Source organism: Trachemys scripta, chromosome 11 (genome assembly GCF_013100865.1).
Source record: "Trachemys scripta elegans isolate TJP31775 chromosome 11, CAS_Tse_1.0, whole genome shotgun sequence".
Lineage (NCBI taxonomy): Eukaryota > Metazoa > Chordata > Testudines > Emydidae > Trachemys > Trachemys scripta.
The window spans coordinates 39,185,653-39,198,186 of record NC_048308.1 but is presented as its reverse complement, the minus strand read 5'-3'; the positions used below and the strand labels follow the sequence as shown (position 1 = coordinate 39,198,186).

Here is a 12,534-nt window from a genome sequence, read left to right as displayed (position 1 = left end):
TTTTAAAGCGTGTGCTACTGCTACGTTAGGAATCTGTTCCTTACTAAATGAATCCGCTCCCGTGGTAACAAAGCCCCTGCTGCATTTCAACTGCACTAACTACTGTGTGGGGTTTTTTTGTAAGGCGCTGCCTGCCGCCGCCTCATGGGAGCGGCTGTCACAAGCTGTGAGTGACAACGCGAACGAGGGAGATTTCAAACCCTGCTGCGGGAGCGGAAACATCTCCCCTGAAACACTCACGCCCCAGGCCCGCGGGGAAGGCAGCCGGTTGTAACCAGGCCCTGCCAACTGCCCCGCACCGAGCGCGCAGCCTTAGTGCAGGCAGCAGCAGCTGGAGCTGCCAGCCCGGAGCGCGGGCTCCCGGGGTGTGAGGCCGCCAGAAGCCCCCGCCCCGAGGGAGCACGGGGCAGGCTTGGGGATCGCTGCCCGCAGGCTATCCCAGAAAAATTCCCCTGAGCGGCCTTGGGCGCCGAGCGCTCCCGGGGGCCCGAGTAGGCTGAGGGCCCAGCCGCCGAGAGCTCTCCGAGGAGCCCGCTCATTGTTTCTCACACAAACCCAGGCAAACAGGAAGCCACCTCGGCATGCCCCCCTCCCTTGGCAGAAGAGTGACAGGCGGGGCGGCCAGTGAGAGTGGCGGTGCTGGCGCAGCGCAGCCAATGGGAGCCTGCGAGAGCGGGTAGGCGGGAGTTCCGGACTGGCAGGCGGGCGGGCGGTGGTGGTGTCGGCCGGGCCCCCTCTCCCGCTGCAAGCCCCACCTTTCGGCTTTCCCGCACCGTCAATCAAAATAGGAAAAAAAACCCGGAGTGGGCTCGGGCCGCCGCCGCCGCTTCAGCCCGTGAGCACAATAAGCATGTCCCCGGCGGCAGCCGCCTAGCCCCAGCCGGCGGGGCCTGTGTGCGAGCCAGCCAGCCTGCCTCCCGCCCAGCCAGCCGCTCGCACTCACACCATGACCGGTACGTACGCACAGAGCGAGCCGCCAGCGGGGCTCCCTGCCGCTCCTGGTCCGGCCCTGCGCTCCCCTCCGGCCCTGGCGCGTCTGCGTGTGAGCGAGGCGAGAGCGACACTGAGAGCAGCAGGAGGAGCAGGGGGAGGAGGGAGAAGAGGGGCAGGGGCAGCAGCGCGGGGAGGAGGAGGAGGAGGAGGAGGAGGGCTCCGTGCGGGAGGGCGGGGGGAGCGCTGGGGTTAGGGGGGAAGGGAGGGGGTGATCTCTCCCGTCAGTGACTCTCCCCTCCCCCTCCCCGCTCGCCCGCAGCTCCCGAGAAGCCCGTGAAACAAGAGGAAATGGCTGCCTTAGACGTGGACAGCAGCAGCCACAGCGACTATCTCCAGCACGGCAACGGCGCTGCCTCGGCCTCCGCCGGGGCGGCCGCTCCCCAGGTAAGCGCAGGCCCGGCCGGGCCCCCTCCCTTCCCCCCGGGTGACACGTTGGGAGCGAGCGCGGGAGCCGGTGCCGCCGCTTCCTGTGTGCGAGTCTGAGGACGGGAGCCCGAGCCGCTGCCCCGCACTAACCGCCACCCACTTTCTCTCTCTGAACCCGCCCACTGTGGGTAGGACACTCAGCCGTCACCGCTCGCTCTGTTGGCGGCCACCTGCAGCAAGATCGGCCCGCCGTCGCCGGAGGAGGATGAGGCCGCCGCCGCCGCTCACTCTGCCGGAGCGGTAAGTGCCCGCCCCGCCGCGCTCGCACGGCCTGCCGGGGGGAGAGACCGCGCAGCCAGCCCGCCCGCCTGGGGGGAGGGACGGGACACACGGCACTGCCCGCCCGGGGGAGGGACGATGGCAGGGCCGACCTGCCAAGCGAGGGGTCCCCAGGCTCCCTTGCCTCTCCCGGAGGAGCTGGACTCCCTGGGGGAGGCGGGCGGGTAACTACCCCGCCTCGCCTCTGAAAGCGGCGCGTTCTCCTACTTTAAACGGGGGGAGGCGGGAAATCCAAACCCCCACCCCTGAGACCAGCACAATCCCGCCCTCTCCTCCCCACAAAACAGAGAGGAATCTCCCCTACACCTGATCACAGCCAACTCCTTCTCGAGCTGTCAGCCTGGAACCCCTCAGCGAACAATACCACAAAATGAAGGCTGGCTGAAAGGGAGGATGCAGTTTCAGACTAAAATGGCTGTGTAGAAATGGTCAGAGCACTGGAAACTAGCTGCCTATAGGAACACGTCTCCTAGGTGCAGTTATTTTGCACTCTGAATTATAGACCAAGTTTCTACCCTTATCTCTCTGGTGCTGCTTGTTTTGAAAAGAGTCTTGATGACCTTGGAACCCCTAATAATGAGCTGGATCAAGTTGTAGACTAGAAAGGCATCCCTGTAACACCTTCTGCTGTTTAACCATCTAAATAGCAAAATGCTAGTGGAGACTTTTTATAGTTTTTTTTTTTTTTTTAGTTTTTTTTTAAATTGGTCAAGTCAAATTAGTGAATTGAGTGTCTTTTGATTATTAAGTTTTCTGATTTTTTTATGTATAGTAAGAAATATCTGCTTCAGAAGTTGTACATTCTAAATTGACATATGACATCTATTACCATAGGTAAGGAGAGTTACTCAGGACCGGCATTGATGCAACATAAATATTAGTGTGTTAAAGTACATCTTTCTAGTCATTAGGGAATAATACACACTAGATGAGTAAATGGGTTTGCTAGGCTTTTAAAAGACTTGGTTCCAATACATTAATGCTATCAAGATTTTATTAAATTATCTAAACATTAAAGAGTTAATGTTAATAGTACCAAAGTTTGGTGTTTTCATGTATACATTTCAAAAGCCAGTAAACATTATTTCCATTTTACACAAGGAGAAACTGAGTCACAGAAGGTCCCCAAGGTCACACAAGTAGGTCTCCTACAGGTCCACAAGTAGGTCAGTGGCTGAACTAGGAATAGATCACAGTTCTCCCAGTCCTTTGGCCTGTTCACTACTGCGTGCTTGTCTCCATCTTAATAGACTCTTAACTATAAATTAGTTTGCAGCATGATCTATTATACAGGAGTAGGTTTTTAAAGGTTTTTAGGTTGCTAAGTATCCTTAAAAATCTGATTGGTAGTTTCAAAAGTACACAGTGCTTTGCAACAGAACTGCCATAAAGATACATATTGGAAATATGATGGTGCTAATACAGCTCTTCTCCATGTGAATACTTTAACAAGTCTGTCACTACTTTACCTCTTTGGAGAGGGGACATTTTGGGAGGTGGGGTGGTATTTGTACAGTGCTTAGCACAAACAAACCTGATTCCTCATTGGGACCTTAGGTGTACTTTGACAGTGTAGCTAGTACCAATAACCTTTAATTATCAATATTCATTTTTAAGCCTTTAGCTATTTCCCTTTTTGTGTGCATTTTTTAATTTTTGTTTTTCTAGTAGATAGCTTTCCTGGGCAAGATCCACCAATTTAGGAGAGACTAAAGCCTTGATGTGAAACAAAAATGTGCACATTTGCAGTATTTTCCAAGTTTGCAGACAGACCGTCCCATCATTTGGTACCAAAGTTTTCAATTTAGGAGAGATGGGGAAAGGAGCTGAGTTAGATTTCTACTTCCTTTTGGATGACCGAATAGTAGCAGAGGCAATAGTTACTGCTTTTTCTTAATGTGCATCTGGCCAGGAAGTTGTGATCGTTACATATGTTTTGCTACTGGCGTTTATGCTGCCTTCACCTCTAGATTGGACTTCTGCAGTGGGTTCTGTAGGGGGCTACACCATAAATCCATTCAAAAGCTGAATCAAATGTAGAATAAGGCAGCTCACTTGTTAAGTGAAATATTTCACCATGTGCATATCACACCAGCGCTTTGTGATCTACCTGTTGGTTTCTGGATTGGGTTTATGTTGTTTGGTTTCTGACATAGAAAGTCCTGAATAGATCCATCCCTGTCATCCACTTCCAGCTTCCGGCAAACAGAAGCTAGGGACACATCCCTGCCCATCCTGGCTAGTAGCCTTGATGGACCTATCCTTCATGAATGTGTACCTACTTCTGTTTTGAACCCTGTTACAATTTTGGCCTTCACAACATCCCCGTCAAAGAATCCCACAGGTTGACTGTGTTAGATCAGGAGTCTCAACCTTTTTCTTTCTGAGCCTCCCCAACATGCTATAAAAACTCGACGGCCTAGCAGTGCCACAACAACTGTTTTTCTGCATATAAAAGCCAGGGCTGGCGTTAGGGGGTAGCAAGGAGGGCAGTTGCCCAGGGCCCCATGCCACAGGAAGCATTGAAAACCTAAGTTGCTCGGGCTTTGGCTTCAGCACTAGGTGGTGTACTTGAGGTCCTGGGCTGCAGTCCCATGCAGTGAGGCTTCAGCTTTCTTCCTGAGCCCTAGGGAGTCTACTGCTTGGCGGACCCACTGAAACTTAACTTGCAGCCCTCCACAGGCCCCTGGTTTAGAATCATTGCGTTAGATAGTAGTGGAGAGAAAGGAAGCCAGGAAAGTATAGAGGACTGGGCAAATGGCATTTGGCCAGTACATTGAATCTCTATAGTTGGACCAATATTAGTTGATAAAGAGTCTAAACTTGGCAAATATTGGTCAGTTGTTTGTATGTTCATTCAATCCTAAGGTACGCTTCAAAAAAGTATCAGAAAGTTGACAGTGGTAAAACAGTATGAACTATATTGAATGTAGTCTGTCAAATTGCAGGGAAACATGCCTTTTAGTGGGGTCTAGCGGCATGGGCTAGTATGTTGAGTTCTTGAGCTAGTTGCTGTTGGGTAAACTTTTCAAGTCCTGGTTATTTTTAGGCATTTCTGTTACTTATCAAACATATTAATGCGTCTTAAATTAACTCTCCTCACGCCAGTAAGGTAGAGGAGCATTAACATTCCCATTTTACAGATGGGGAATCTGAGGCATAGAGATTTTCTCTCTTTGGCCTTGTCTACACTAGGAAAATCAATTAGTGGTATGCTTTCCCCCATGAAATGAGTGTGTCCGCGCTACCCACTATGATTGTCATAAGGTTTGTCCCTGTGTCTGAATTAGAGCTGCCTTACACTGATTTCCAGTGGGGAGGCTGTCACTTTTGTATACCTCAAATGACAAACAGGTTTGCCAACTTAAAATCCTCCCTGCCGTACCCCTTCCTTCCAGCTGCTACGTCCTGTAAAATGTGCTGTTGGCCCCCTGCCCAACAAATGCCTCCTGGGCATGTCTGGAGGAGGATTTTTAGAAAGGCGTGGGTAATATGGGGAAGTAAGGCAATATGATAGGAGGCACTCAGGATAGGAGTGAGTACTCAGCTGGTGGAAATAAGAATGCTGGCTGGCTGAGAAATTTGTCGGTTCTGACAATGGTCAAATGGTGGGAGCTGTGAGAATTGACTGCCCCATTTGTGGTTGTGAATTGCATCTTCTGCACTGATTCAAGCTATACTAGTTCTTCCTTCTACAAACTTTCAAGGTAAGTTACATTGATGGTTCCCAGCAATGCTTTTCCATGTATTAAAGGGTGAAAAGTTGGTATAACTTCTGTAGTGTAGACAAGGCCTCTGTTTTACGTTCCTTTGACAAAGTAGGGTGACATTGTCTTCCTGAAAAACAGTAGACTTACTAGTTTAAGGTTACTATGGTATAGGTTGATCCACAGAACTAGCCATCAATGCTTCATGACATCTGAAAACCTAGATGCGTTAAATTCTAATTGAAATGACTTGTTTAAAATCATGTTAGAATGAATTTGGGGAAGAGGACTGGTGGTAGAGAAAATCAAGATAGTAATTGAAATGAGAAGATTTTAAGGTTCTGTATTTTGCAACCTAACAAGAAATATGTGCTTTATACCATTGGAAAGGTGAAAGTTGCTCTTTTACAATTCTATAAATCACTTCTCTCCCAGATGGTGTACAAGAAATCAGATCTTAAAATGCTCATTGGTTTCTTGTTCTGGTAGTGTTTTCTTGGTACTTGATCAGAACTAAGTATAGCAGTCCTGGAGCTTCACAAGTGTAACTTTCATTCCCTTTCTTTTAAAGATGACCTGTCAAAGACTAAGTCTTGTTGCTTCTTTTGATTTTTAAGATGTTTAAAGAAGGTTTGAAAGATTGTTGGGGTTTTAAAAGATTTTCTGTTTTGTTTTTTATTAAATATATAAACATCAAGAGCATAAAACACTCGCAGTATTGAAGCACTAGTCGGGAGGTACGAGTTGTGTATGTGAGTTCGTCATACCTGAAATGAAGAGTTAACACTATTGAATCTTTTTAACAAAAGATTAATTCAAAAGGATTCTTCTATCAACCTTACTCTGTCTACCGTAGGGGTTAGGTTGACATAACTATGTCACACAGGAGATGAAATTTTTCACAGCCCTGAGTAACATAGCTAGGTAAGTTTTAGGTGGAGACCAGGCTTTAGCTTAAATGGACTTCAGTGTCTAGTGTTTTTAAAAAATAAAAATTAATAAGCCTCCTAGCCTGCCCTATATCTCAAAGAAACAAAAAAGGGCACAAATCTGCCTTTTTTATCTCTACAGGTGACCTTTAAAGGAAATTGTCCACTTGAATTACATATTCTTAAATATAGTGTATAAAATTGGAATTTCCTTCTTAAAAAAAAAAAAAAAAATTCAAACAATACAAGATGGAATTTTTCCTTTTAAAATCTTAAACTTGATACACTGCTCACTTGTTTCAGTGCACTTTATAGGGAAAAATGAGCATTAGGATGAGTTAAGTGACCTTTCTTGGTCATTTATATAAGTTTTTAAACATTTAGGGTATTTTGATTCATTTCCTCTCCCTCATTTTTCTGCCCAGGCAGTTACAACACTGTGGGGAGCAGGGCCAGTGGGGCCAAAAGTGGCTGTGTGAAGAAGCTACCCCCCAAGACTGGCGGGGGGGGGGGGGGCTGGAGCAGAGAAAGGATCCCCCATCCAAGGAGAGACTCCATAGCTTTAATGAGGAATGCTCCTCTGGGCAGCCCACGTAAGGGAGTGGATGGGAGATATATAGGGTAGGAAGAGGAGATTACCACCAAGGATCTCAGAGCAGTTAAGGGGATAAGGGTGAAACACGTCAACCTCTCCACCACACAGAACTGCCCAAGACAGTTGGGCGAGTCTAGAATCAGCATATGATGCCCGTTTTCCCTCCTCCCACTGGAAACTGAAGCAACCTTGGAATTAGGAGGGAAAACAGTGTTGGTTACTGGCCCTGAGTGCTCTGCTTCTGCTGCCACCGCTTCGCTGAGATCTGCTAGTGGCCCCACTGTGCTAAACCTCCCACCCCGTCAAAGGGCCACTGATAGTGTAGTGCAGTAGTTCTCAAACTTCATTGCTTTGTGACCGCCTTCTGACAACAAAAATTACTACGTGACCCCACGGGGGGAACAAAGACGGAGCCCTACCACCCCAGATGAGCGGGGAGGACAAAACTGAAGCCCAAAGGCTTCTGCCCTGGGTGGGGGACATGTAACCTTAGCCCTGGGTGGTGGGGTTTGGGCTTCAGCCCTGGGTGGTGGGGCTTGGGCTTCAGTCTTGCTGGGGCCCAGGACCAACACCAGCCTTAGTGATCCCATTAAAATGGTATTGTGACCCACTTTGGGGTCCCAAACCACAGTTTGAGAACCCCTGGTGTAGTGGGACTGCTTCTGGACAGAGCTACCAGCAGAGTGCTCAGGGCCATGCTTGCTACCTAGCCCCACTGCCTTTCTTGAAGTGCATGCATGTGTGCACGCCTGTTGTTGTAGCTTTCATATGAGAGGGAGGGTGTTATTCCATCAACCCTTCCCCCACAATTGTGCTAGGTTACCTCTTGGGGATAGAGGGTCCTCCTCTAAACTTGTGCACCCCCCCCCCCCCCCCCACACACACCATTTGACTTACGGTTGCTGCGGCCTCTCTTTTAAAAAAACAAAAATACAAAATTAGTTATCCTGACCATCATTCTTAGAAGGGACTTCAGTAATGAGAACCTCACCTTGGTGGAGAGCACCTTTCTGTAACAAGCTTGTTGCAATTCCCAGTAGATAAAATAAGTAACCAAAAGACTGAGCAAGCAGGAGTCATAACATGTCTCCCTCCTGCAGCACATGAAACATTGATAACCCCCAAAGGACACTGACCTTTTCAGGTGGGTTTACCGTTTAGTGCTTCCTCCTCTGTCACATTGTCCCTGGCTGCTGCTTTTGCTCCGTCTCATTTCTGTGCTCCATTTCACTTCCTGGTGCTCAACTTAAAGACTTTTGCCAGCTTCCTGTTAACTTCCCTCATGTCCTGTTCCCTTCTCGGGCGAAGTGGGTTCTGCCACAGACCCTGCCCTTTCCTCAGACCCTTGTCCCTCCCTCTCTCAACTGACATGGAATCTTTGGATGCTGGCATTCTGCACCTTCCCTTCTGAAAGGGCAACCCCCAAAGCATTCTGCTGGCTGAGTAGCCGTTGATAGAGAAAGGACCACCACTCTCTGAACCCTGTTCAATATGGCTCAGATGTTGTTAAGAGCTTGAAGGCAAACAGTGTGTTATTTAGGTTTGAACCTTTGAGCTCAATAGTAGTCTTAGTCTAAATTAAACATTGCTTCTTTTAGGTCAGTGGTAGGATTTATAATTATTAACATAACTTAGCCCCTGCCCAGCTTGGGAGCACAATAGGAGCTGTTACCGCTAGAAGAGATGGCAAGGTACAGTTCCAAGAACTGCTGTACCAACTTTGTGGTTTGTAAGAAAAGGGCAAAACAGTAAAGTTTATTGTGATAGGAATAGCAGAAGGCCAGTCAAGGCTGGGGAAAGCTGTCAAACATCCATCTCCACCATGGAAGCTCAGTCTGCTGTTCTGATATTAGCAAATTGGGATAGTAGCCAGCAGCTCCTTTTTCTGCCCCTCCCTGCTCATGGTTCACATTGTAGTCGGTGATAGAGCCAGCTGCAGGAGCAACACACTTGGCTAGCAGATGTTTCCAGGAAGCATCTGCTAGCCAACCACACACCATATATGGCAGGGTTGCTTCAAAGCCCCCTGCCTGGAGATCCTCATTGCGACCAGTAGACCTTATTAGTGGGGGGCGGGGGTGTTGAGAGCCAAAACACTTGGAGAGGGAAGTGGGAAAGGATTCCAGGGGACTGCAGAAATTTGAGGAGCTTCTTGTACAAGGCGGGTGTGTGCTCCCAGCATAAGGAGAAGGACAAAAGCCACTGGACATGGTGAGGGGAAAAGATAGGTGTTTGGGGCATGGCACTCCTGTATTGCATAGGAGGTGGGTCTGGTTTGAATTAGTGCTGGAGGAGAGGTTTTTGTGTATAGGTACACTATTGGTTACTAAGCTAATCCCTGTTTGTAGCCTTGGCAAGTATAGTAGAACCTCAGAGTTATGAACACCAGAATTATGAACTGACTGATCAACCACATACCTCATTTGGAACCGGAAGTATGCAGTCAGGCAGTAGCAGAGACAACAACAAAAGCAAATACAGTACAATACTGTGTTAAACATAAATTGCTAAATATAAGGGGAAAGTTTAAAAAAAAAATGATTTGACAGGGTAAAGAAACTATTTCTGTTTGTTTCACTTAAATTAAGATGGTTAAAAGTAGCATTTTTCTTCAGCATAGTAAGGTTTCAAAGCTGTATTAAGTCAGCGTTCAGTTTAAGCTTTTGAAAGAACAACCATATAGTTTTGTTCAGAGTTAGAAGTTATGAACATCCTCCGTTCCCGAGCTGTTTGAAACTCTGAGGTTCTACTGTAGTGCTGTTCCGTATGCAACTTTCTTGTTGACTTATTTAGGCTGTTGAGTTAGGGTTTGCTGCAGCCTCAGTCTTTTGTTGTTTGTTGTTTGCCTTGCTTTTCCAACAGATAATAAAAGTAAATAATAGAATGATTATTTTTTAATTAATGCAGAACAGGAGACGACTATGATTCTCTTGCCACAGAGATTTACCCACAATTTTTTTCAGTTTTTCTTATATTGTTTACTGCACCTTTGGCTGGAATAGATAGTGTCTCTACATCTCGATAGTCGTCTGTTTTTAGAATAATCGTCTATATATTTTTCACAGCATTTCAGCAACCAAGGATTCTCTTAAAATGATAATACAAAATTATGGGGCTAACTAGATAGTGGAGGAGAGCTGCGTGTGATATGACTGTTAGGGGAGGGTGGTGCATTGCATTGCTTGGCAGAAATTCTTCTAGTCTCTTAAGTTGTGATGTTGAAAGACAGGAGGAGGTTAAAACTTGTCCTTTCGTCAGAAAGGATTGTATCTAATGCAGGAAGAACTGTAAAAGGTTAAAGGTGGGTGGGGGAGTCTGATTATTGGATCTGCCTTTTTTTTCCCCTCCCTGCTCCCTAAAGCCTTAAAATCATAAAGAGGGTTTGCTTCTGGGAATAGTAGATATGCTTTTTCGTGGAAACTTCCAAGTAGTTCCTAGTATTTCTACTAAGGACAAAAGTACAAGTTTGATTTTTATGTAAAATATTCTCTAAAATTGACATTGCAAGGCAGTTTAGGTCAAAAATGTAGGTTTCATTATTGGGTAGGAGGCTTACAAAATCGCATAAAACTATTTCTACTAGGGCTGTCAATTAATAGCGATTAACTCAAAACAAATTAACTCGATTAAAAAAATCTCGCTTAATCGTAGTTTTAATCGCATTGTTAATAGAATACCAAATTAAATTTATAATAAATATTTTGGATGTTTTTCTACATTTTCAAATATGTTGATCGCCATTACAACGCAATACAAAATGTACAGTGCTCACTTTATATTATTTTTATCACAAATCTTTGCACTGTAAAAATAAAAGAAATAGCATTTTTCAATTCACCTCATACAAGTACTGTAGTACGGTCTCTTTATTGTGAAAGTGCAACTTACAAATATAGAAATTTTTTTGTTACATAACTGCACTCAAAAATAAAACAATGTAAAACTTTAGAGCCTACAAGTCCACTCAGTACTATTTCTTGTTCAGCCAATTGCTAAGACAAACAAGTATTTTTGTTATTTACAGGAGATAATGCTGCCCTCTTCTTATTAACAGTGTCACCTGAAAGTGAGAACAGGCGTTCACGTGGCACTTTTGTAGCTGGCATTGCAAGGTATTTACATGTCAGATATGCTAAACATTCGTACGCCCCTTCATGCTTCAGCCACCGTTCCAGAGGACATGCTTCCATGCTAATGATACTCATTTTAAAAAAAAATGTGTTGATTAAATTTGTGACTGAACTCCTTGGGGAGAATTGTATGTCTCCTGCTCCATGGTTTTACCCTCATTCTGCCATATATTTCATATTATGGTAGTCTTGGGTGATGACCCAGCATATCTTGTTCAATTTAAGAACACTTTCATTGCAGATTTGACAAAACCCGAAGAAGGTACCATATGAGATGTCTAAATAGCTACAGCACTCAACCCAAGGTTTAAGAATCTGAAGTGCTTTACAAAATCTGAGAGGAATGAAATGTAGAACATGCGGTCAGAAGTTTTAAAAGAGCAACACTCCAATTCAGAAACTGTAGAACTTGAACCACCAAAAAAGAAAATCAACCTTCTGTTGGTGGCATCTGACTGAGATGATGAAAATGAACATGTCAGTCCGCACTGCTTTGGATGTTATCAAGCAGAATCCATCATCAGCATGGACGCATGTCCTCTGGAAACATGGTCGAAACATGAAGTGGCATACAAATGTTTAGCATATCTGGCACGTAAATTCCTTGAAATGCTAGCTATAACAGTGCCATGCAAACACCTGTTCTCACTTTCAGGTGACGTAAATAAGAAGTAGGCAGCATTATTGCCGGTAAATTTATTTAAATTTAATTTGTCTTGGCGATTGGCTGAACAAGAAGTAGGCTCTGAAGTTTTACATTGTTTTATTTTTGAGTGCAGTTTCGGAAAAAAAAATTCTACATTTGTAACTTGAACTTTCATGATAGAGACTGCATTATAGTACTTGTATGAGGTGAATTGAAAAATACTATTTCTTTTGTTTATATTTTTAAAGTGCAAATATTTGTAATAAAAAATATAAGGTGAGCACTGTATACTTTGATTTCAATTACAACACAATACAATGTATTTGAAAATGTAGAAAACATCAAAATATTTAAATAAGTGGTGTTCTATTGTTTAACAGTGCAATTAATTTTTTTAATCATTTGACAGCCCTGTTTTCTATTAAAAAAAAAAATTACGTGAAAAGATGAGCATTGCCCTGCAGTGCTTGTATCCAAACAGTGTTGTTGCTGCTGGTATGGGAATCAGAAAGTGAAACTGACTAAAGGAGATTAGAATAGTTTCATTATTCTAGATGAGCAAGCTGGAAAACATCAACAGCATAAATAATGAAAAGTAAACTAGCATTTAAGTAATTACGTTAATCTACTGTAGTGGTAATAGCACAGGTAAGGAGGAATTTGAGTATATGATTTTTAAACTGATAAGAAGTTTTAACTATCAGGAATTCAAATGAATACACACACATGTAAGCATTATGAATGTTAACCTGAATTCTTAATATTGCATTTTGAAAAAGCTCTATTATTTTGTTTCTAATGATAAAGTAATTTATGTAGTCTTTTCATT

The 12,534-nt window shown here is 44.8% G+C and overlaps 1 protein-coding gene across 2 annotated transcripts in view; it reads left to right on the top strand.

The window, feature by feature from the left end:
* Positions 1–12,534, top strand: part of SP3 (Sp3 transcription factor) — a 41,264-nt gene that overhangs the window by 7,882 nt on the left and 20,848 nt on the right. Inside the window, exons 1-3 of one of the 2 annotated variants that reach the window (XM_034785088.1) lie at positions 450–953; positions 1,253–1,377; positions 1,552–1,659. In XM_034785088.1, coding sequence (XP_034640979.1) covers positions 947–953; positions 1,253–1,377; positions 1,552–1,659 — 240 coding nt within the window. In that variant the 5' untranslated portion in view covers positions 450–946. Of the gene's footprint in view, positions 1–449; positions 954–1,252; positions 1,378–1,551; positions 1,660–12,534 lie in introns of those variants that run through there. The other variant, XM_034785089.1, reaches the window with a different exon arrangement.